The sequence below is a fragment of the Syngnathoides biaculeatus genome, chromosome 5 (assembly GCF_019802595.1).
Source record: "Syngnathoides biaculeatus isolate LvHL_M chromosome 5, ASM1980259v1, whole genome shotgun sequence".
Lineage (NCBI taxonomy): Eukaryota > Metazoa > Chordata > Actinopteri > Syngnathiformes > Syngnathidae > Syngnathoides > Syngnathoides biaculeatus.
This window is the reverse complement of record NC_084644.1, coordinates 19,617,343-19,643,753: the sequence shown is the minus strand read 5'-3', so window position 1 is coordinate 19,643,753 and position 26,411 is coordinate 19,617,343. Positions and strand designations below refer to the sequence as shown.

The 26,411-nt window shown below is 41.5% G+C and overlaps 1 protein-coding gene across 4 annotated transcripts in view; it reads left to right on the top strand.

The window, feature by feature from the left end:
* Positions 1-26,411, top strand: part of mms22l (MMS22-like, DNA repair protein) — a 38,488-nt gene that overhangs the window by 4,927 nt on the left and 7,150 nt on the right. For all 4 annotated transcript variants that reach the window (XM_061821202.1, XM_061821203.1, XM_061821206.1 and 1 more), the window contains 12 exons: positions 864-957; positions 4,189-4,319; positions 7,246-7,359; positions 7,445-7,621; positions 10,023-10,085; positions 10,174-10,299; positions 12,382-12,617; positions 17,806-18,022; positions 18,142-18,431; positions 23,160-23,338; positions 23,598-23,748; positions 23,976-24,112. In XM_061821202.1, coding sequence (XP_061677186.1) covers positions 864-957; positions 4,189-4,319; positions 7,246-7,359; positions 7,445-7,621; positions 10,023-10,085; positions 10,174-10,299; positions 12,382-12,617; positions 17,806-18,022; positions 18,142-18,431; positions 23,160-23,338; positions 23,598-23,748; positions 23,976-24,112 — 1,915 coding nt within the window. The remainder of the gene's footprint in view (positions 1-863; positions 958-4,188; positions 4,320-7,245; positions 7,360-7,444; positions 7,622-10,022; positions 10,086-10,173; positions 10,300-12,381; positions 12,618-17,805; positions 18,023-18,141; positions 18,432-23,159; positions 23,339-23,597; positions 23,749-23,975; positions 24,113-26,411) is intronic.

Below are 26,411 nucleotides of genomic sequence, written 5' to 3'. Positions count from 1 at the left end.
ATCGCTGAAAACCATGTAGCGATGCAGTTGGTCAAGCTACTCTCTATGGTCCCTCTGTAGAATGAGTAGATGATGACGTGCTGGCATACATGCTAACAGCGTAACCAGTGTGTTTAAGTGTACTTTATTGGACAAGTCACACATTTGCATTACTGGAAGTCAGTATGCACATAAGGTGCACCACATTGTAAGGCACCATGTCTAATGTGGCGCCTTGTCTATGTCGAAGAGAATTTAAGACTGCTAAAATTATGAAAATACAGTATATTTAAAAAAAAAAAAAACTTTTGATAGCAAAATCTGCAAATATGCGGGGCCACAAACGGTGAACTGCAAACGGGCAAAGGCACACTGTATAAATGCTGGTGAGCTTTCTTGGGCAGTGATGAAGTGTTGGTGGTCCAGGAGAAGTCCCCTAAGTGATGTGCACTCCCAGCAACCTGGTGCTGCGCACCCTCTCCATTGCAGCACTGTTGATGTCCAGGGGAGCATGCTGGCTGTGTGCCCTCCTGAAGTCTACAGCAATCTCCTTGTTTTTTTTCCCACATTCAGGGAAGATTGTTGTTTGTGCACTACCCAGCCAGCGGTGCACCTCACTCATGTATGGGAGTCTGTCTCTCCCCCATTGCTGATGAAACCCACTACAGTTGTGTTGTCTCTAAACTTGATGAAGAGGTTGGAGCTGTAAGTCTTCGTGGAGTCATAGTTTAACAAGATGAAGAGGGGGCTCAACACACAACCTTGTATTTTATTTACACATGCACATAGGCACACAACCAACACATACTGATAGTGCTGAAAGTTCAAATATTGTAACATGGTTTATTTAGATGGCGGTGAGATGTTTTGTGTTGTCTCCACAGATTTTTCCTCCCGTATGGCATTTGTTGCACCTTCACCTTGATATCCACTGGTCAGTCTTGGAGATCCTCCACCTATTTGGCCACAAGATGCAAGGTATGTTTGTGTAGTCTGAAATAGAATATATCGGTAGGTAGACAGATCGACAGATAGAGTGGCTTAAATACATTTATAACACGTCACACTTCTTATGAAATATATGTCCAAAGGTGGTATTGACATGAACATTTCACCAGATGTTGGGAGCAACCCAAGTAATCCATACATACAAAGTAGAACAAATAAGATCAGACTTTAAGTTGTGTGTAATAATGTGAAATGACACAGGGGCAAAGTTTTGAACATGCCAAGTTCAATTTATTTACCGTAATACTTTGTACAAGTCTTTGTTTACAATGACAATTTCAAGACACTTGTATGGGAAAAAAAACTGTTACATGCATTGCTCTTGTGTGAATTTGACCAATTCTTCTACACAAGCAGTCTTCAAATCCTGAACGTTGTGTGGACCTCTTTTATGGACCATGAGTTTCAGTTCTTTCCATAGATTTTCAATTGGATTCAAGTCAGGTGATTGAGTTGGTCCACTCTAGCATCTTATTTTTTTTTCTTTGAAACCTAATGAGAGTTTCCTTAGGGCTATGTTTTGAATTATTATCCTTCGAAAATGTTCAAGCTCATTTCATAATCATCATCCTCGTAGAAGGCAGCTGTTTTTCTCTCAAGAAGGTCTTGGTACATTTGCCCAATCATCCTTCCTTCAATAATGTGTACTTTATCAGAGCTATTTGCTGAAAAGCAGCCCTACACCATTATCTTCTCACCTTCGAACTTTACTGTTGGCATTGTGTTTTTAGTGTAATGTGCAGTGCCATTTCTCCTCCAAACGTGGTTTCCATAAGCCATCCAAACAGTTCAATTTTGCTTTCATCTGACTAGATCATATTCTCCCTATGGTGGCAGAGTGCATTACTCACTGTTTTCGTGTGACAAAAGTACCTGCTACTTCCAGGTTTTTTGAAGCTCTTCACTCGTGGTTCTTCGCTCTTGGACAACACTTTGGATTATTGTTTGCACTCCTCTGTCGGAAATCTCACCACCTGATTGAGGCAAATTTATGGTGTTATGGCTGACTTTCCTCCTGCTTGAGGGTAAGCCTTGGAAAATAGTTGAATGGATTATTTATTTTCCATTTGTGTATTTTAACTCCCACAGTGCTCACTGGAACATTCAGAAGCTTAGATATGTGCCTGTCAAGCAGGGGTGTTTTTGTCACGCACCGCATTGTAGTTACAGTTTCCCTCAGAGAGCTGTTATGATTGTGAAACCATAAAAATCTTTAATCAACCCATCATACTTGGACATGAAATTTATGAACTAGTTTTGAATCAGAAATCAAGGATAAGGGGTTTTTCAGCTGTTGTTGATGTTTGGTAACACAAAAATGCTTGCAATATCTTATCATTATTGACATGACAATTTGAAATTTTGCTCCAGATTTAAATAAAAAATGTATAAAAGTTGGCAGATGATTTGCCGTTGCGGAATGCACATAAAATGATGGAGCCAGGAGTTTTGACACCCGTGCTGTAAAGGCTTCTTTATACGCGCCTGTACGACGACGGGGCCCACATCTCTGTGGCTCTCCTGCGGATAGTTTGCCTTTATACTCAAGCACAACCCACACACTCAGGTTTGAAAACGTACTGCAGTTGTTCTCAAAATCAGAGGTGTCACTAACTGCTGGTATTGGCTAGGACGCCACAGGGTGGGTTTTTCGCAACACATTTCAGTCATTTCCGACACCTGCTTTTACTTTCCTTTCTATTACAACGAACAAAGTAACAGCAATGGTGACCATGGAAGCATATCTGCTTGAACAAAAGGACCTAGATGACTAAGATGATGGGTTTCAGGATGCTGCAAAATCAATTGAGTAGGTGATGACATGGATGTATGTGTAGCCGGGAGGAACGGTGCGTACATCATCACAGCCTGTGACTAAACGGGCCAATCATTTAAGTTGAGCTCTGCGGCTTTTGTTGTGCAGCAACTTTTTTTTTTTGTTTGTGTGCGGCAGGCTACGCACAAGCTGCGCAGAGGTTCTGTACAGGGTAATGCGTAGGTCGTGTGTTGCAATGCGTGTGTTGACGACTGCGGGAGTAGAAAGTGGGGAGGGTGCGTCCCCGTCATGACGAGGGCGCAGATTGTTTAAGAGCCCCCCCCCCCTCTTTACAATTTTCTGTGCTAGCGAAAAAAGTTAATTTCCAAAAAAGATTGAAAACCACTTCTGTAACCAATGCCATCCTAATGCTTTACAACAATTAGTTAATGGTCTTGAGACAGCTCTGTGCTCTTACCCATCATGAGATGTGTCTTGTCTCACAACTTGGCAATGAGACCTATTTGTTGGCCATTAATTAGGACTGTACCAGCTGACATTCATTCACACTGACAAGGGGCTGGAACACTGTTTGATTATTGATAGATCTTAGATCTTCTCTTGCCTTTGCATGGGTTTTTGTGTCTCACTTTCTCCATGCATTTAATACTTTTTCCCTGTCATTTGACATTTTTAAGCACAATTTCTGTTCTTATTTGTTATAATTTCTTTGTATATTTGGATTACATTGGTTGTTCTCAACATCTGGTGAAATTGTGAGTTCAAAAGCACCTTTGGGAGAATATTCAGTGAGAAAAAATGGCAACATTAAATATTTACTAAAGTTCAGCCACCTTAAAGGTCAAGTGTCATCCTATAAACATTCTAAAATAGATATTGTAATGAAAAACACATATAACATTATTCACTTCAATGTCTATATGAAAAAATAAATATGAGCAGAGAGCGTGTCATCCATGCGCAAAGTTGCGGAAGTGTCATTCGACGACATCCAAGTAGTCGGCCATATTAGCTGCATCCCGTCTGTGACGTCACCCCGGACATTCACCATTGAAAACACGCGGTGGACCCTACTATGGGAGATGAACATGCCCCTTCTGACACTGAAGCTCTTTTCGAAGAAGAGATCATCACACAACCGAGTGAAGTTACTGGGGCTATATTACCCTATTGTTATGTATATGTTGCATAAATTATTGTCACAAATTAAAACAGAAAGAAAAGTTTATTTCAAGGAAAATATGAGACTATTTAAAGGACGCAGCACCAACTGTTTTGCTGACAGTATGCGGTAGTTTCTATCTTCCAGTAGGTGATATGCATTGAGGGTGGTGTTATTTGTTGTGTAGGGAGCAGTACAGGCTGCAGTTCTGACTTTTCACAGCAGTGAGCTCTAACCCTTTAGCTATTATTCTTCTGCCTAGGCCAGGTCGTGCATGCACACCAGTTTGTGAACCTGACTGGAGAGAACTTGACTGATACCAGTCTGTTTGAGGAGCACTTGTGCAGCCTCCTGTGTGACCTTACTACCCTGGCCATGGGGAAGTATAGCAAGGTGGGTGTCAAGCAGTAATGCGTTACACCTTTGTTTTGAGATTTTCCTTGGTATTTCCGGTTTATTTCAAATAAGGTATAGCTACAGTGAATTTAAGTATATTTTCCATATAGAGGTTATTTAACAAGTTTTATGTTATTAATTCCATGACCATGAAAGCCGAAACAACCAGTTGCTAATGCTGTAATTATTTTTTCACTCCAGTAATATGGTTGAGGAAAAAAAAAAAATCACAAAACAAGGGCAACATCTATATTCACTGGCAATGGACATCTCATGCACAAAAGATTACAAGTGTACAAAACTTGGCCAAACAGAAAACCTGTCCTTGTTCTGGGTCCGCCACAGCAGTGGCTTCTGCTTAGTGAGAATTTGCGTTGTTTGCAAACAATCAATGACCTCTTCATGTGCGTCGTCATATCGTTTATCAGGGGTTTTAAAGAAACACTTATGAAAGTAAATATGTGCCACCAGGATTTGAATTTAAAATGCCACTGGAAATTTTATGTTGTAAAATTCACATTATTTCAGTGATTCAAATTTTCAATAGCTGTATTTCAGTTTGACTTTTCAATGTTAACAAATTAACCATATAAAAAAAAAGCAACTTTTAAAATTCAAACGCAATATTTCAGTCTCCTGAGATTATAAATCGCTTTCTGAAATTCACCATCTAACCCCCAGCCAATCCAGTTACACTTTCTTAGTCATGTGATGTCACATACGAAGAAAACCTCACTGGATTGGCTGGGTTAAGTAAGCAGGGTTACTTCAGGTCAGAACCCAACACCCAATGACGTCACGTGACTAAGAAAGCGTGTAACCGGTTTGGCTGAGAGTTAGATATTGAATTTCAGAAAGAGAATTGACCCCTCCGTACAGGGCACTTAACCACGCCTCCTGAAGTGACATCACACCACATGCGCTAACGTCAGACAAACAATTAGCAAAAATGGTGGCGCAGCAAGAAAAGAATAGAGCGAAACTGTCCGATTTACCGGCTGATTTCTCACTCGCATTCTTAGCTAACAGTGAAATATCGTTGAAAAGCAGACAGCAGGGCTTCAAGTATTTCAGCGAGGGGTATTTCAATGGTATTTCCATGCATATCGACGAAGAAACCGTTGATATTAGTGCGAGAGCTTTCCGGAGTCAAGAGGAAGACCGAGAAGCCACATAATATCATATATTATAACCCAAAGACGCATTCGTCATTGACAGTTTCCTATTTTCGTGTTACCTATCACACTTGTGTGCAGAATCTGTATGTGTATCTGTATAGCCGTTTGTGAACCACCGTATGAAGGAAAAGAAGGCGAGGCTTGATTTACGAGTTGTTTCTCTCGTTTTCTTTGTGTAACGTCACACGCTCCCCTCAATAATTATTCTTGAATTAGTGCCGAACCTACGTAAGTCCCGACCGAGTACGACAATCACTACGTTAGTGTCCTCAAACATCCTTCCTTCAGTCTTGGTGTCTCGGTGCACGTCGAAGGCTTTTAGGACTGCTCGTCCGGTTTAGCTTTGCTCACCGCCAACAAAGCGACACGTTTGTGCAGTCAGATCATCGCAAAATATCGCTCAACACAGATCAAGTGTGTCAATCATTCACACGTAGCTATGTTATGCAAGCCAAGAACTGCTAATTCATTTATATGAGACATGTATTGAAAATCAAATATAGGGCATACGTTCGTGCAAACAAACAAAATCCGATTTAGCTTAGCTCATTAGCCGCGAACAAAGGGACACGTTTGTGCAGTCAGATCATCGCAAAATATCGCTCAACACAGATCAAGTGTGTCAATCATTCACACTTAGCTATGTTATGCAAGCGAAGAACTGCTAATTCATTTATATGAGACATGTATTGAAAATCAAATATAGGGCTTACCTTCGTGCAAACATATCTGTTCCGGTTGATGGATTCAGTTGATCATGCGGTCTTCCACAAAGTTTGATCCATCTAAAACATTTTTCATACTCGGTCTTCTGTTCCGGTTTGATTTTAGATTGATTCAGTTGATGATGCGGTCTTCCACAAAGTTTGATCCATCAAAGACATTTTCCGTACTGGGTCTTCGGTTTTGGAAAGGGTACGAATTGAACTCCACCAACTAGCCTTTCAGGATACCTGTCGTCACTATTATAAAGTCTGTGACAACACCTCTTAACCATATCTATTGTTAAAGAACCCAAATACGCGATAAAACGCTAACAAAAGCTATACTGGACCATGCAACGTTGTCTGAGGGAACTGCGGGTCCAAAAAGGGGGCGTCGTTTATGCAGATCACTGGCCTCTGATTGGTCAGCGACACAGATGACGCAATTTCTACGGAGGGGTCAATTGTAGCCAGTTGAATCTCAGGAGACTGAAAATATTGCGTTTGAATTTTAAAGGTTGAATTTTTTTATATGACGAATTTGTTAACATTGAAAAGTTAAACTGAAATCCAGCTATTGGAAATGTGATCACTTTGAAATCACAATGAGTTTTACAACATAAAATTTTCAGTGGCATTTTTAATTCAAATCCTGGTGGCACATATTTACTTCGACAAACACAAGTATAAATTCCACAATGTAAGCTTTAATTCACATCAGCATCCAAAAAGACCCCCCGCATCTGTAGCCAGCAAAGTCAGTCATTCAAAATAAAAGCATGTCAGCTGTTGCTGCAAGTGGCTCCACTACCTCAAGCCCAAAACACACGATCGGTGAAAAGTCGACATCACACTCAAAGTCATTGTGGATTCATAAAGTTGACCAGCCAACTAGTCTGGACTGCCACTTCCGCCTATGCTGTTGAGGATTGCAGGAAGCTGAACTCAATCCCAGATGACTTCAGGATGACTCCATCCTGGAATGGTCACCAGTCAATCACAAGCCAGTGAATATAATGAAGGTTACTATTTTTTTTTTAGGTGAGACCTTCAGAGGTTCTTAGCAGTCATCATTACCTCTGCTCCTGTACCAAAGAGCTGTGGATCCTGGTCATTCATCTTTTGGAATTTAGGAATAAAAGGTTACACTCACAGGTGATGTAGATGCAAATGTGTGCTTCTTTTTTTTTTCGCATAAATACTTTGCATATGTATTCATTATTTCATCCTTTCCCTATAGTCTTTTTGGAGCTATATGAACTCATTGTTAAGGCCTCTAGTGTCAGGAAAACCAGCAGCAGACCAGTTCACTGGCTTCCCTACATACTGCAAGGACTCTCTTGGGTTCACATGGTGGCTGCTGACTCATTTAGCAATGTTAGGCCAATACAATCAAACTGGTACAGTCTCGGATGAGGTAAGTGGCAAGACATCACAATGTTGTAACATGTATATCTTTCACAGGCATTTTGTTACGCACATCTACACAATAGAATGTTATTTGGTACAACAGATCCTTAGGTTGTTTTATTTACACTATCATCAATGTATTAATCAAAAATTATACATGTGATTTTTTTGGGGGGGAATGTTTGTGAGTCTTTGTAACTGAGCAATTATAAGGTAACCAAATATATTAGATGTCCTTCTGTAATGTTTGATAGTAATACATTGTCCATATTACCAGTATATATGCTTGTCACGATAATTACTATAATGACTTCCATCCATCCATTTTCTTTGCCGCTTATCCTCACAAGGGTCGCGGGGAGTGCTGGAGCCTATCCCAAGTTGTCAACGGCCAGGAGCCGGGGTACACCCTCAACTGGTTGCCAGCCAATCACGGGGCACATTGAGACAAATAGCCACACACAAAATGACACCTAGGGGCAATTTAGAGTGCCCAATTAATGTTGCATGTTTTTGGGATGGGGGAGGAAACCGGAGTGCATGTGTGTGTGTGTGTGTGTGTGTGTGTGTGTGTGCGTGCGTGTGTGTGCGTGCGTGCGTGTGTGTGCGTGCGTGTGTGTGTGTGTGTGTGTGTGTGTGTGTGTGCGCATCTACATTAGTGGTGCCCAAACTTTTACCACAAGATCTACTTTTCACGCATCGTTGCGACGGCTGTGGAGAAACCAAGAGACAGATGGTAAATAAGAGGCTTGCATGCTAGAACGCAGCTTTACGTGCACGTGATTGACGTATTGGCCACACCTGAATCAAGCGACGAGATGGATGATAGGTTGTCTTTTTTTTTTTTTTTTTTTTTTGGGCCATGCCATCAGATGATCGTCCAAAACTGCCATTGTTGCATTGAGCACTCCTGATCTACGTGTTTGTGGGGCGTCAGAGTTCAGGTGGGCAGAAGACAGAAGAGGTTGAGGTGCCAGAGCGGGCTGAAAGTTGAGCTTCCTTAGACCCTGATGAATAAAACTTGTCTTTGAGTTGGCTAATCCTGCCCCGGAGACTCCGCAGTCTCCTGCTTTATGGCAGCAGACTGTAGAGATTGTTTGATGGATGGGTGGCATCACCAGCTATCCGGATGAGGCGGATGCTTTAGATATCCTGTTGGGACGGAAGAGAGGTTCTGATGATCTCAGTTGCCTTCACTATGCATTGGAGAGTCTTTCGGCAGGATGTGGTACAGGCACCGTACAACACATTGATGCAGTTGGTAAAGATGCGCTCTATGGTACATAATTGGGGTCGGGGCTTTGGCTCTTCTCTGCTTGCGAGGAATGTACAGATGCTGGTGAGCTTTCTTGGCCAATGATGAGGTGTTGGTGATTAGGAGAGACTTGGTGTCTCGGAGACATCCTCGGTGAAGTGGACTCCCAGGAACTTGGTGCTGCACATCCTCTCCACCCTTTATGTTCTGGGCTGCATGCTGAGAGTGCGGTCACTTGAAGTCCACACCAATCTCATTGGGTAGGATTTTTGTCTGTGCACCACCCGACCAGTCAGTTCACTTCACTCATTTAGTCATTTTCGGCCGCGTTGGTGATGAGATCCACCACAGTTGTATTGTCTGCAAACTTGGTGAAGAGGTTGGCGCTGTATGTTGGTGTGTGGTCATAGGTGGGCGGGGTGAAGAGGCTCAACAGGCTTTTTATATTTTTATTTTAATAATTGCTCGATTAAAAACAATATAAACACTTTAATTGAAGAGATCTCCATTGCATATGAGCTTCGCTAATAGCCACCATATTTACGCCTCTCAAAAACTATCATGTTACCGTGCATTCACAGTGAGACGATGCATCCGCAGACAGAGCTTTTCCTGGCTCTATTTTGCATAGTGAAAATTTTCCTCTGATCGGTTTGGCAAAACGAATACTCCACCCCTGTGAAACCAAATGGAATTCTATTTACATTTGGCCAGTTTATTCCAATTGTGGTATTTATATGGAGCATTTTCATTTGGTTTGGGCTTCTAATCCGGTAATAATTGCAATAGAATGCTCCATGTAAACCAGACAAGGCTTCCAGCTCTTTTTTCTTTATTTCAGACTCAGGAATATCCATATTAGAGAGCAAAGAAAGACAGACAATTTAGCAGAGGGACAAGAAAGGAAATTATAAGAACAACAATTATAATTACAACAATTATTTCAAAGCAAATGTAATGAAAAAATAATCGTGGGCCTTATTTTTCATGATTTCAGGGGCATTAAAAAAAAAAAACCATACCAATTATCGTGATAGTTTTTGGGCAAATGTTGTCTTGGAAAAAATATTGTGACAGCCCTAATAGTATCTAATTAGTACCGTAAGTGGTTTTCATTGCATTTTTTGTGTTGTACTCTACTCCCTGCTTGTAGAAATCCTTAGATGACAATTGGACATTTGTGGAAGAGTTGCTTAAGTTGACTTGTAAGCCAAAGGTTAGTGTCTTCATCTGTCAAATATGTTGCAATTTTTTTTTTTCTTTGGTCTAAGTTGATTACTGCACCACCCTTTATGTTTGTATAGTCACAGGAAGATCTTGGAGAGGAGAAAGTCAGGATGCATGTGCACTGCTGTCTCTCTCTGTGTCTCCTCTGGAACCCCAGTACGACTGCCGTCTCCACCCTCTGGGACTACTACAGCAAAAACCTGGTCAGTTCAAATACATCAGGGGTGCCCAATGCGTAGATCACGATCAGGAAGGCAGGGATGAGAATTTTCTGCCGATTGGCGGATTTCCGACTTTTTCAGACCAAAATGACCATTCTCGAGATTAGCGCAAATCCGTTGAGAAAATTTCAGTGGTTTATCGTGCGCCTGCCTCTCGGTGGTGGACTCCGAGCTGCAAGTTCAGTTTAGCGCTAGCACAAGCACGACTATCATATGCCGTTCTAACTTGCTCGGTAGTGTAAATATTTGCATTTTGCGACATAAACATTAAAACTTGTTTGCGGCAGATTACTCGATTGGACAACAGAGTTATACAGTATAACGATCCAATTGTTTTAGTGGTTAATCGAGTTTTAACTTTGCCATGTACATGTGGTCTCGGTTCTCAGACATCGCAGTGTAACTTGTTAGTTAGCCAAGTAATGGCGCGTGGGACTTAGTGCGAACTGAGCGACGTTATGTTCAAAGTTTTACGATGGCGAAAGTGTTAGAAAAAAAAAAGGATGAAGATTGAGTGAGAGCAATTGACAAGGATGCTGGAATCAAAAACTGTTTCAGACGGGCATGGCTTGAAAAAAGTGTAACCGTGAAGATAGGACCGAAAACGGTATCAACATGTCAAACCGAACACATACAAAAAGTGGACATTCCCGGCAAAGTGCTGCGCACTCTGTGTTCTGATAGGAGCAAAAAATATCCAGGAGGAAACTCAAACCCACCCCCATCGACAGACATTTTCAGTATTTTTCCAATTTGGTCATTCTCATCACTGGGAAGGCACTATTGGTCGATCGTGTGTCAAAAAAATAAATAAGATGTTAGCCCATTATCCATTCTGTAGTTTAGTCTTCGGTCAAGCACATGCACAAACAGCATTAAAAGGTAACTGCAGCTGCGCAAACGCTAAGTATGTCAGAATTAACAAGCTAGTCAGTAAGTTACCTCCAATTTGTATCCCTTTTTTTCAATTAAACATAAGAAAGGGTACAAAAATGAGTTGGGGAGCTGCATCACGTGAGAAGAGAAAAACTTACGAGGAGGTAAATAAACTTGCGAGGAGAAGTATTTTTACTGTTCCACCCTTACTTACCTACTCTTTCTGCGCGTTCATCTTTGTGGGTTTTTGCCGTTTCCTCATTGTTTTTTTTCTTCAGGGTTGGCGGACTGTAGGCTTAAAAACCTGGAACTATAATTTGTAAAAATTTGAACAAATCTGTGAGAATCCGAATGTAAGGGCTGATTCATATCGGTTCTGGATTCTCCATCCCCAACCCTAATTGGTTGTAGGACTTCTTGATCGGACATCACAAGGCTAGGAATTAGTTTCCTGAGGGTTTATGATTATCATCTCGTGAAACAAACCAAGTTACAGATGTTTACGTTCAGTGGAATTTGGAGAATCCAGCGCCCATTTTTTTCCCTTCATATCCTGAATTTCCTTCGTAACTAGGGACAATATTTTTCCGAGGAGGTGTTTCCTGAATTTTTCGTTACTAGAGGGGTTTGTAAGTAGAGGTACCACAGTATAGTATTAAAATGTGAATATTGATATCATGACACCAATGGTATATCTGAATAATAATTTTGTTTGTGCATTATTTGTACTGGTAATTTGAAACAGTGTGCTGTTTTTTAAGAAAGGGATTGAAATTTGAAAAAGGGTTGTGCTTTTTATTTTCAAGTAATGGCCAGGTTTGGAGCCTGAGAATTTATTAGTTTTTCTGCAATAGTCATTATTCACTACTCATGAATTCACCCATTTGGCAATGTCTTTATAGCCTATCTTTTGTTAGCTGAAAAATTCTTCCCTGTATTTTAGCTCAGGCCAAAGTACCGTCAAATATAAAATCTTAAATTGACAGCATCTTGCAAAAGCTATAGTCAGTTATAAACCTTTTTTGGGGGTTGAGGGGTGCTTCAATTTCTTACAGACTTTCACTCTTCATAATAAAGACATATTTTGTTTTTCTTTCTATACATATTCCTTAACATTTTGTTGATTTGCCAATTCAAAATGCTTGTACCCACTATATTTTAATTTCCTGTTCTGTCTCCCCAATACAGGGTGCCTCATTCACTGTTCCATGGCTTGGAGTGAGTGGCTTGGGAACTTTATGCAAGACACCTCTGTCTCTGTTGGAGCAGGCACGCAACTGTTGTGTGCCTTCTCCCCTTGGCTCCTCAGGACACACCCAGTTGTACCTTTCAACGACTTCATTCCACATCTTCCTGCAAGTGCTGTCCCTGTGCCTTTCTCAGGACAGTGTTGGAGGAGTACCACAGAGACAGATCAAATCAAGGTGAAGCTTGAACGCTGACACAAAACCAAATCTCTTTGTCAAAAATTCATGACCACAAAGCAACCAACATACTGCTTAATACTGTAATAGCATATTACTGTGCTTTTCAGTCTTAATAGGAAAGTCCCAGCTTTCATGGATCTTTTGACCTTGGAGCAGGTTCTTTTGGGAGTCAACTCCCTACTCTTCATCACAGAGAAACAAAATATACTGTAATTTCTCAAGAATAATGCATCCTGAAGTATAATGCCCACCCCGAAAGTTGACCTAAAAAAATCAGGAAAATTCTCCTACCAGTGTAAAATGCGCACCACCAATTTGCTGCTCAAAATATTAGGAATTATCTGTATTTATATTTTGTTAGGTTTGTACTTGTATTGTTTTTCAAAAACTGTCTGTACAACAATCATTAATAATTATTGTGCATTAGGTTGTTTGTATTGAAAATCGAATCTAATACACATTATCATAAATAATAATGAAATAAATAGAATAATAAACAAAATAATAGAATAAAATAAAGAACAAAAACCAGCAATTCCACATTTCTGTCTTTTATTTCCACATATCTACACAACAGTTAATTTTTAAAAAAAATATTAAACACTCAATTTTTCAACAGATTAAATAAATTGTTCATTTTGAGCCATCTTTCCTCCTCATTTCACTCTGTTGGTGAGCATAACGCTCTGACTGGTCCCTATAACGACATTTAAACATGCCTTCAAAATAAGATAGATATGCCACGAAAATGAATTTAAAGTGCATGAAAATTTTAACTCTCCATAACGCTAACACCTCAGCCTGTTTCTCTGCAATGATTTGGTCTCCTCAGTGGGTAATGGGAGACAATGACACTCGAAATGTGTTGCTCGCGTCCAGTTAATTCCGTTGTTTTGTTTTGGTTGCTGTGACTCCAGAAAACTCCGCTTCACAAAAATAAGATGTCGGAAATGGCACCAGGGTTTTCAATGCCTTACTTTAATCCAGAACATGGGCAGAGTTGTCTCGAAAATACCTTTAAAGCCACCGTCGTTTACGATCTCCAGCAGTTGATCTTCTTGTTGCACAGACATGCTGGATTCACCTGGGTTGCTGATAAATGGGTGAGAGATCCATCCATTGGCAGTTTGTGGGTACTTTTTGGTTGGGAAGTAGCGCTCAAAGTCTTTTAATAGCAAAGACAGGTGATCATGCGCCAGCTGGGAGAATGAATGTGCTGCTGGTGGCGACTTCTTTTCTGAGAGAAATCTTTGCAGCGGCTCTCGTATTTCAAACACTCTTGCGAGCGATTTCGCTCTTGGTAACTGCTTATTTCCGTGTTTAAGAGATGACGTGTACTCCGTGTCCAAAAAGCTCCTCAAAAAGTTGCGAGTTGAGGGCGTGTCCTTTGATGATGTAAATAATTTTCTTTTCTTGGAAGTTGTAGGCTCATCTTTTATCTCTTCACTGAGTCTTTTCCCCTTCGAAAAGAAATTTTCCAAGAACGTGTTTTTTACTCATTTTGCTACTTTGTGGGGGTAAATTTTGGAGCTGAAGTGACCGAGATGTAACCAAGAGAATCCGGTCAATTTTCAAAATAAAAGATTGTTCAGCCTTTCGGAAAGAGGTAAGACAGGCTCTCGATGGACAGCAGAAGCTCCCGGAAGACTGGACAACGACAGCCAAGGTAATCAGAGACACAGGCAGGAGAGTACTTGGTGTGTCTTTCGGTAGGAAAGGGGAGAAGGAGACTTGGTGGTGGAACCCCAAAATACAGGGAGTCATACAAGGAAAGAGATTAGTGAAGAAGTGGGAACTGAGAGGACTTAGGAGAGGCGAAAGGAGTCCATCGAGATGCGACATAGGGCAAAGGTAGAGGTGGCAAAGGCTAAACAAGAGGCATATGAAGACATGTACACCAGGTTGGACACAAAAGAAGGAGAAAAGGATCTCTACAGGTTGGGCAGACAGAGGGATAGAGATGGGAAGGATGTGCAGCAGGTAAGGGTGATTAAGGATAGAGATGGAAATGTGTTGACTGATGCCGGTAGTGTACTAAATAGATGGAAAGAATACTTTGAGAAGTTGATGAATGAAGAAAATGAGAGAGAAGGAAGAGTTGAAGAGGCAAGAGTGAAGGACCAGGAAGTGGAAATGATTACTAAGGGGGATATTTAGGGTCAACAATCCAGAGCAATGGTGAGGGTGGTAAGGAAGTGAAGAAACTGGTCCAAGCAGGTTGGAACAGCTGGTGAAAGGTCTGGTGTGTTATGTGACAGAAGAGTCTGTGCTAGGATGAAGGGCAAAGTTTACAAAACAGTGGTGACGCTGGCCATGATGCACGGATTAGAGAAGGTGGCACTGAAGAAACAACAGGAAGCAGAACTGGAGGTGGCAGAAATGAAGATGTTGAGGTTCTCGCTCGGAGTGAGCAGGTTGGATAGGATTAGAAATGAGCTCATTAGAGGGACAGCCAAAGCTGGATGTTTTGGAGACAAGATTCGAGAGAGCAGACTTCGATGGTTTGGACATGTTCAGAGGCGAGAGAGTGAGTATTTTGGTAGAAGGATGCTGAGGATGGAGCTCCCAGGCAAAAGAGCGAGAGGAAGACCAAAGAGAAGCTTTATGGATGTGGTGAGTGAAGACATGAGGGCAGTTGGGGTTAGAGAGATAGATGCAGGAGATAGGCTAAGATAGAAGAAGAAGAAGACTTGGATAATGAATACAACGGAACTAATTGATTATTTCTTAGGCGGCTCGGTACCAATTGATCCACAGACTGGTACCGGTCCGTGGCCTGGGGGTTGGGGACCACAGCTGTATACAACTATACAAAGTGATTGTGTTTTTTTATTTTTCATCCATACCGCAATATGTGGTCTATTAACTTTTTGAAAATATTTTTGGAAAAAATTGTGCATTATTTTTGAGAAATTACTATAATTGTGGTGTACAGTGCTGGGCCAAAATCTCTGCTCTAGTGTGTGGAAACGTAGCGAAAAAACACATCAAACATTGAACCGCAGTAATGGCCAAAAAAGGCTACTGTACCAAATAATAACATTGATTTTCACAGGTGTTAAAATACTTATTTGCAGCAGTAAAATACAAATAAATTATTTTAAAAAAAATCATACATTGTGATTTATGATTTTTTTTTAGATTTTCTCTCACTGTGGACATGCACCAAAGCTGAAAATTTTAGACCCCTCCATTATTTAAAAACCGAAGGACTTGCTAAATCGCAGGGATGTATGTATGGATGAGAACCATGGATTGGTCTTCTACTTTTGGCTTGTCCTGTCAGGGTTCGCCACAGTATGTCATCCTCTTCCATGTGAGCCTACATCTTCCTCTCTAATACCAACTGTCCTCTTGACTTCCCTCACTACATTTATTAAGCTTCTATATGGTGATCCTTTAGCTGTTTTGCCTGGCAGCTCCATCCTCATCATCATTCCACCAATATACTCACAATCCGTCCTCTGGACATGCTCAAACCATTGAAGTACATCATGGCTTTATGAGACAGTGGTGAGCACTGTCTCATAAACTTTGCCCTTCATCTAGCAGAGACATTTTTGTCACATAACACTGGGCTTTACACAATAATGATTTTTCCTCCTCAGCCATGGCTTCATGGTGTCATCTAACGGTAGTTCTTGTCAAGTCGCTAGCTTGCTAGATCTTACCGTAATGTGTACAGTGACACATCTTGCAAAATAACGGGATTGGTTAAACGTCTGTGGGTCAATCGATGTGATGCGATGTATTGGGCACACCTGAATCAAGTGATGGGATGGATGATGGGTTGATGTCTTTTTTTTTGTGGGGGGGGGTGGAGGGGTGAATCTCGCAATCGACCAAGACTGCCTTTGTCAATTGCAATAAATGCATTGAGCACCTCTGACATACAGGCTGGGTACCAAATAGTTAAATCTGCCTAATGACTTCCCTCTGTCTGGAATGTGCTCAGTAGCATTGCAGACATGGGGGCTAATTAGCTAACAAGCATGGTGGTTAAATCGCCTTAGCAAAGCTGTAGTGGTTTCCAACGTGGATAGCAAGGGGGGTGGGGGGGGTCCTGTGCAGTGGCAAGCAATAGGATGTGTGTAAGCCAGACTAGGCTGGAACATCTCCAGATCACCCCTTCCATCCATTCCTTCAACCAAGGCTCCTTTGTGGCTCCCTCATTTCCCCCCTCAGGAAGCTCAATGGTATCCCAACAGGATTTGGGTAATCCTGACTGGGATAAGGACACATGTATGGTGGCCATGTTAATGATAGATACTTGGGCCATGCTTTTGACAATCTAATTTCTCTCACGGGATGAATAAATCTCCTATCTATCCGTCTAGGGAGCCTTGAGACAGTTGGCAAGAAGTCACACTCCCATCAGACTTAGTGTACTCTAAAGTGACTGGGAGATTTTAAATTAAGAAATTAATAAAATATGTATCTCTGTTTTACTTCTACTTTTTCAATTATACCAGTACTTCTGACACTATATTTTCTTGAGGCAAGTCAGTGTTGGTGTTGTCGACTAAGCAGCATCACAAATAATCTATCTAGGCTGACATGTCTGTGCTGTTTGTAGTTTTGGGAGCGTGGAATGTAGGCTCCATTTTTTTTTCTTACCTGGTGAGCAGAATGGGAACTGGAAGCGTGGCAGTGTTTGTGTGTTTTTATCGATTCTTCTCTGGTGTTGCAGTAAATTGGTTTGACCATAGAGAGGGACCAAGTCCCTACTGCTGTGTGTCTGAGTGTCTCTGACATTTAACATGATCTTTAAAGGCATTTCTCCACAGTGCCCCCAGGATCTAACAGCATGCTGGGTGTTTTGCTTTTCTTATGCTCTTTCCCACTTTATTCATGCCTCCTGCTCCCCCACCCCCACACCCCCAAGCCACACACACACACACACACACACACACACAGAAAGCTGGGCGGACAGGCCAGATTTTCACCTCAGTGCTTAGGGTGCTTGGCCCAGGTGGTAAAGTACGTCAAGGGAGTGGAAAATGTAGTCTCTGCAAACTAAAATAAAAAGAACGACCTCCAAAGTGATTCAGAGTGGAACTACATTGAAAGTGACAATTGGCAAATTTTGTCTTTGTCACAATTATTTTTTAAACGGTCTTTCAGTCGACCACAATGTGTTCACTCTTCTTATGTCCCAGTCACTAGTATTATTGTCCTTTTTCAGGATTTTCTCCAAGTTTTCTTTGAAGAAGATGCAGGATCTGTCGGAGGCCGGCCTCATGAACTTCCTGCTACTATTTCTGGTGATTGCCAGGAAGGTTGAGCTGGAGGATGTTGCCAGTAAAACCTGTGAGCTGCTCGGTTTCCTGCAATCTGACTGTCCCCCAGGACACCGCACGCTGGTGTGGCGGGGACAACTGGCACTGGTGTTGTTATTTCAGGTATCTTTAATCATCAGAAAACAATAAACAAAAGTAGCCTCTGACAATTTTATACCATGGTCCAATAAGAAACATTTTCATCATGTTTACAAGACTTTTTGAACTTTGTGTTGATCCAGGAGAAGGGGTTGGATGTTAGTCCTCTAGCTCGTGGGCTGGCCTCGTCCTTCAATGACACTGCTAAGGAGTTCTACAATAAAACTACAGAGATGTCTCGTAAACTTGCCCTCTGGGGGCCTCTTGGATCATACCTGGAGGGGGTGGCTGAAGTGTTCGAAACAAGCACAAGGCTCAACCTATCTGAGGAAAAACTCATCAATGAAGGCTTTGTTTGGTTGCTGCCAGCTTGCTGTCAGTCCGAACTAAACTCTGCACTTGGCTTTCTGCAGACTGTGCTCGCCCAGCTCAGGTAAGAGAATAAACATCTTGCAGGCTTTCTCATGTTTTTTTTTTCTTCGACTAACGATTCTTACTCTGCAAGCCCCTTTTCTATTAGTTGCAGGGTTGAAGCCTACTTGCAAATTTGCCAGCTTTTGAAGTAGTAATACAGCCAGAATGTCACCAGAAAATGGCACATTTTGCTACCAGGAATCACTGATTATGGCTCTTTGAATTGAAAGCAATACATGCTTTCTAAGACGCTCGCACTGATGTCAATACAGATTTGATTATCAGTCCTTTAGTACAGAATGGATGATTTTTCTCTGAAAGAGAGTACTCAATGTCATCGGGCAGGAAGTAGGGTACACCCTGAACTGGTTGCCAATCACGGGGCACATGGAGACAGACGTTAAAGGTTAGGTTTGTTCAATACTGTTTTGGCTCATAATGGAGTTTTATGAACAGTATTCAATTTTAATAACAGTAATCGTATGAACAAAAATGACTGGTAGTTCCATTTTAGTGGTTTTGGAGAGTGCAATTTGTTTCAGGCTTTCTCTTCCTGCATCACTCATTTTCTCTATCTCTCGTTTTCAATGTTTAACTCAAATTACTTTCACGCTGTAGTATTTTGTATACACTGTATACCCTGTAATGCTGTACCGGTTAAAATGTAAATGCCCCCGATTCTTATATGGCTGTAGTTGTTGGTCCATTATGGGACTGCTTCCGCCAGTTAGTGGGCTCTACGGTAGGGTTGTATGACATGACAGACGGTTTCATATTATACTATGAATCATATAATATGATTGCACAACATAACAGGGACATGCTTGGAAAGGATTGCAAACTTAGAAACTACATCAGAGATTTTAGGTACAAAATAAGGTTCATACTGGTTGACCTAAATAATTTTAAATATTGTAAATTCATTTTTGAGCTTACCGATACCCCAGTCTTTAATAATGTGGTCCCAGGGACAGTTCAATAATGGGGCTCCCAAGCTTTTTCTTCCAAGGGCCACATACCGAAAAATCAAAGGAGGCATGGACCACTTTGACACCTTTTAATTTATTTAATAAACTAAAGCAATCCACCAGTGCAGGCAATGCTTTAGTACATTGATTTTAATATTGGCATTGAATAATTTCATATGAGCGGCATAGTGGTTCAGCTGGAAAGCGTTGTCCTCACAGTTCTGAGGTTCCAGGTTCGATCCTGGACCCGCCTGTGTGGAGTTTGCATATTCTCCCTGTGCCTGCGTGGGTTTTCTCCGGGCACTCCGGTTTCCTCCCTTATCCCAAAAATATGCAACATTAATTGGACACTCTAAATTGTCCCTAGTTGTGATTGTGAGGGCAGCTGTTTCTCTATGTGCCCTGCGATTGCTGGCAACCAGTCCAGGGTGTACCCTGCTTCCTGCCCGTTGACAGCTGGGATAGGCTCCAGCACTCCTGCGACCCTCGTGAGAATAAGCGGCTAAGAAAATAGATGGATGAATGGATGGATGGATGGATGGATGGATGGATGGACGATTTCATATGTAATGTCAAGATTTTGGAGTGGCGTGTGGCCCTCTGTCCCACTAGAATACTGAGGTTCACTTCTTCACTGAGCAACAGCTCACATCTCCTCATTTAGAACCAAAACACGAGCATTCGGTATCCTAAGCTGACCTTAACGTCACATCTTACCAAATGATGTGTAATTGGTTGAAAACAAGTATGTGAGTGATAAGAAGAACCTTGTTCCCTTCTCCTGCCTTGCCACCTAGTGTAAAAAGTACTGTAGCACAATGCAGGCACACGGCAAGGGCAGTGTCAAATGTTTATGCTGTGGGGTGCTAAAAAAATTAATGAATGTAGTTTGGGCAACCCTCATTTAAACCTTGCAGATTTTTTTTAACCTACACTCACAAAATAATCTGTTTAGAGAAATGTTTGGAATGGGGATTGAAACGAACACCAGGAATATGAACTGGACTTGTTCAAATTCAAATGACGTCCATCCTTGCTCTAGTGCCGATTTGAAAGCAGCCCTAGTCTGCACACAAGTCTGAATGGAACTCTGTTTGTCTTAGCAAGCCACCCCCCCCAACCAAAAAGAAAAGAAAAGAAAAAAAAACTGTTTACTCTCACCAGGTGACAAGGGAGTCCAGGATAGTGTTACGGCCCATGGGACTCTGTATGGATCGTCTCGCGGTCACGGGAACAGCAGCACTGCACTTTGCATATTGAGATGCATCTAGTCTGAAGGTCATGAAGGCAGGTTCAGCTGTAGGACACAACTTTCAGTTACATATTGAGACTCGGGTGAAGGTGAGAGCCACACGGACATTTAGCAGAGGTAAAACTAGACGAATGATGGTATTTATTGACAGCGGAAGCTTGATAGAATGGACCACTAGGGGCGGGGGAGGATCATCCGATATAATCGATTGTCCACCACCCATTTGACTGTACAATACAAAATGTTTGTATTGTATTGTTTTTTTTTTTTTTTTTTTGTACCTAAAATGCCCAGTACAGTACAATACAATGTTCACATTTTGTAAATAGAAAAAGCTTGGAAATTTTTGAAAGTTTCACATTTTATTCAAACTTACCACGCCAATGTGCTCGCTCATGGTCACATTATTGTAACAAGCATGCACACTAGAAAACTGACACTAACAAAACTATAAAGCATTGATTTGCAGACCCCTCTCGCTGGTTATGATGTTTTACTTAAGTCTACACATTCCAATTTTCCACCATGCACTCACAATACTACTGACCTACACACACTAGAAGTGAAACCTAATCTTGGTGTAGTCTCTTATAACAACATCTGACTCCCATAACACAGGATCTTGTTAGTGCACTTAATTCCCTAACTTTTCATCTTGCATCACAGGGTTAGTAGGCCGCACATTAAAGGCCAAGGCAAGAGTGTAGAAGAGAAATCCCAGAGGCCCTCTATGGTATGGTCCAGCGTACGCTGACCTATTTAACCAACAAAAAAAATTATATATTTTTTTCTTCTTACACCGCCAATTAAAAAATAATTTTTCATCTTAGTAATTCTTAGTTTATCTTTGTAGTTAACACTTTTCCTGTCACACAATAGATTAATAATTGCGCTAATTTTTTTTGACAGGCAAATTTAGCATGTGCATCATTGTACCAATTAAAAGCAATGTGGAATCTGCACAAATTAAGATGATTACTGCGCGGATCGACGAGAAAGTGGAGCGGCCGAGTGCTCACCCTTGATGACACTTAGACAGGAAGCCGGTCCCCGGCATAATTCTTCAGTTTTATTCCGTCCCATGTCTCTCGGCTGTGGTCAGGTGGGGGGTGTCACTGGTTGATGAGGTGAGCTGGCAGTGGCACAACCTGTTGGATCTGTTTTCTGCAGAAACAATTAACTCCAATCCCCTCGATTTAATTGAAGGCAGTCCTTCCTTTAAGGTCATTACAACCTCTCACTTGATGTCTACCTTTTTGCTGTTGTCAGGAGAATGTGGTGCACATCTTAGTCAGTTCAGTGGATTTCAATTTTGACAAAGAACATTATCATTTGAGCTAGTGTATTTTTATGTTCATTCTGTCTCCCAACCTCAATTTCAAAACAGTAAAACTGAAAATTGTTCATAGCATAGTCAAATATCTGTTGAATTGAATTTATTTAATAATTTTTGTTTGAAGGGTATCATTTAGCTGCAAATGACGATCTTAATGTCATTTTCCTTTGCTTGTTTTTGTAGTTTTTTTTTTTCCATGTAGTTTTTGCTGAACTGAATATATTTCCCCTAAGTAGTTTGAATAGTCTATCTTGTTCGCTAAAAACACTGATTAGTGTCTATGGTGTGTGTGATGTATATTGTTTCACAGTTAAAAAGAGATGGTGACTTGTCTTTCATGAGTTTGTGAAGTGCATAAATGGAAGAAGTGATCAAACACTATCCTCCTGGTGTCTTGGCATTGGCGCCATGTTTATTGTATCCGTGTGTTTGCGGGTACACATTGTGTAAGGAGTCTTGGTTAGTAGGATTAAGTAGGGTCTATGACGATGCCTTGTACAATGAGGGCTGATGGGTGTGAGAGACCCATTCTGCAGTCATAACGAGGCTAATGAATTCAGAGTCTAATCGATTGTCTCAGATCTCTCTGGATTAGATGCAACCTTGCTAGAAGGGAAGAAGTGAAATGTGTGTGAGTGCCTGCGTGCACACGTGTGTACAAATGGAGATGGCATAGTGTCTGTATGAAAGGGTGGGGCAGTGCTACACTGTACCCAGAATACACCTCAACCCCTGCTTCCCCACACCCCCGCCTGGGCAGATGAGGGGGACAGGAGGATCACCTCCAGTCTAAATGAGATTACAGCTTCTTCATCTGCTTATCTGGGCTAATGCCAGCCACTGTGGGGCTGCTCGTGAGGCTAGGGCCAGGGATGAGCAAGAAGAGCCAAAGTACATTGTGTGTACAGAGGATCAGCACCAGGCTCCCCCTCTATACCCATATTATCCTCTTCTCTTTGCCGATCTCATCTTACACTCTGCTGCTCCACACCGCAGTACACCACAGCTCCAGTAATCCCCCAGGAGGGAAGAAAGAAAACACTTAAGAAGCAGTGCGAGAGGAACAGTGTAGAAAAAGGATTAATAATAATATTAATAATAAAAAGGTAAGGTTGTGGGGGCGGGGGTGTAATCTTCTACACAAGGTTCGGCTTTTGAATTGGACGGATTTGTTTATCTGTGTTTCTCCAGACGGGTACATCAACACTGTGTCCAGTCAGGACCCACCTTAACGTGGATCACGACCAACAATGCTGTGAAAGAGCCCCACCTAGCGGTAGCTGCTGCACTCTGGGCCCACTTCTTTCCCTTCCTTCGAGATTTACGTCTCTCTCAGACCCCTCCAGACCAGTTTGCAGATGCGGCTGCAGGTCAGTATGGGTCTTATCATCATCATCAGGGGAAAGAAGGTGAATGGAGCCTGGAAAAAAACTACTGAGAATTAAAAGGGTATTAAATTTTTATTTGATTTTGAGGAATCGACCTAAAATTTGAATAAATGAAGCGTGAGGAAGGTATCGGTACTTGTGATAGCTGGTTACAAAAAGATGGTACACAGATCTTGCATGTCGAGTATAAAGTGGAAAATGGGCACTTTTATTATTCTAAATTATTATTTCATGCTCTCAGGCTTCACTCTTCTGGCCTTTGAGCTGCCCACTTCTGCACCACAGGACCTTCAACCCAATCCACTTCAGTCCACCTTGCAATGTTTCGGCTGGGATGACATGGTTGATCCACTTGTTGTCACGCGGTACCTTGCACATCTACTCCAAAACAGGTACACATTAGCATTGAAGTACTGCCCACTGTGACCATATATTTGATACGTAGCCTTTAAAAAAATCACTTCTGATCGGTTCTGTCACATATTAAAAAAGTGTTCATGCGAAAGAATCAGGTAGTGTGCATCCATGGTTCCGTTCTCATGAACAGTACGGTGCAAAACAGTGTTTGTGTAAAACTCTTTGAAATCCTTTTCATCATATACCAGTATGTCTTTTTCAGAGAGCTTGTGTCTTCACTCAGCAGCGATCATGGCATTGTGTCTGGTTCGTCTCAAACTATGTCGGTCAGGGCCTGGTTCCGATGTGTTCTACAGCAACACCTTCACAAGAGTCCTGATGGATCTGATACCAGAGCAGGTAAGGCAAATTTTTCTTCAAAGGTTTCCTTTCTTTTCCAATACTATGTTTTTCAGTGAAGGTTTGTTCCATTTTGTGGGGTATACTTCATAAAGTGCAAACTGCAGTTACCTTCTGACTGTCATGGACGTTGCATGCATGCATAAAGGTCAAGTGTCATCCCCATAAACATTCTAAAATAGATATTAAAATGAAAATACATATAACATTATTAACTTCAATGTGCATACGAAAAAATAAATATGAGCGGAGAGTGCGTCATCCATGCGCCAATTTGCGGAAGTTCATTCGACATCCAAATGGTCGCCATATTGGGTGTATCTACTGTCCGTGACGTCACCCCAGACATTCGCCATTGAAAATACTCTGTGGCCCATACTATAGGACATGCCCCTTGAGACACGGAAGTTCTTTTTAAAGATGAGAACATCTCACAATCGAGTGAAGTGTCCGGGGCAATATTACCCTATTGTTTCATGGCATAGTTAGATGATATGCGGATTACTTCTAACAACAGACTCCCAGACAGTATGTATGACCCAGCCCAGCCGAAGCCGTGTTCGTCCATTAGGCACGACACGGCAGCCTTCGCCAGCGAGCCCGATGTGGAAGCCGTCTGACGCGCACAGACACATTTGTCGTACGTATGCAGATCTTTAAAGAGACTGATTACATCGTTCCCCAAACTATTTTTTTTTAAGTAGCTGTTTACACACCTACCTGTCATTTGGAACCCACGAAGCTCTCGCTTTTGCACCCGTTTAATCTTTTTTTTACGACGAACCAGGTCTCTTGGAAACTTATGAAGGGTAAATCCATCCTCCCGAGTACTCGAGCAATATCCAGCAATACAATGAGCTGGCATTTTGGCTAACACAAAGGAACAATGAGCTATCTTCCCGCAGGTAAAATTAATAGAAACAAGTCTGCTTGAGCACACTACTGCCTTCAACGTCACTTCCTGCTTCTTGTCAAAAACAAATCCCTCGAGAGGATTTTCATGGCGGGAGTTACAAAAAGCCATATATGTCAAAATCATGTTTTGTGGGAAAAAAAAAAAACATGTGTCCATACCGGTTGCCGTTTTTTTTTTTTTTTTCCATTAATAACATACTAAAAATCATCCATTTCATGACATTTGACCTTTAAAGTTTCATAGGTTGGTCTCTTTGGTGTTAGACAAAAAGACATAATTCTATTTTTCACAGCAGTAGTTAAATAAAAAAAACTGGATGCACAGTCACTCTATGCTGTTTCTAATGTTCCATTTCTAGTGTAGAACTTCACATAGCTGACTTTTGTGCAGCTGATGTGGTATAAATTCATACTCATTATCCCATTCATAAATGCCTTGTGAAAAACTGGCAATCAGTCAAAGGTGTAGTCTGCTTTTCGCCCAAAGTCAGTAGCTTCTAGCCAAAGTAATAAGAAAACTGGATGTCACTGTTATATGGAATCGATAGAACTGTGTTAATTTGGACAAACAAACTCAAATTGCCCCACCAATGTTATTTCACCTTGCTAACAAAGGGGGGGTTCAAGAAAGGAGGTTCAACACACACTTAGTATAAACCTGAGCACTGTGTTGAATTCTGAAATCAAAATCTGTATTTTAGAACAGCTAATGTGAATTACCTCAAATCAACCCTTAGTATGTTCACCTTGAGCTAAACGTGCATGACCACAACAAAAACAGTGGCCTTGATATGTCGATTCACCATGGCAACAGAGGTAAAAAAATGTTTGGTGAAATCCCTTTCTCTGTATTGGAGACTGCTGGTAGTGATTAGTCAAGGCGACTCCTGAAGCTGAGAAACCAAATTATTGCTCGTAGTGTCAACAGGAAGCTGTCCGAGTTATATTGCCTGTGAAGGTATTAATGACTTTAGAACTCATTTTCAAATGTTTTATATTTAAGTGCAATTTTGAACTGTGAACCTGTAAATCTGTGGTCTTTCATGTGATCTGGTCAAAAATTTGGGTGCACCTAACTGTAAACTGGAAAAAGTTAGTCTCGAGCCCTGGCCTTTTGAAATCCATCCATCCATCCATTTTCTTAGCCGTTTATTCTCACAATGGTCGCGGGGAATGCTGGAGCCTATCCCAGCTGTCATCAGGTACACCCTGAACTGTTTGCTAGCCAATTGCAGGGCACATCGAGACAACCAGCCGCACTAGGGGCAATTTAAAGTTTCCAATTAATGTTGCGTGTTTTAGGGATGTGGGAGGAAACCGGAGTGCCCGGGGAAAACCCACCACAGGCACGGGGAGAACATGCAAACTCCATACAGGCAGCTCC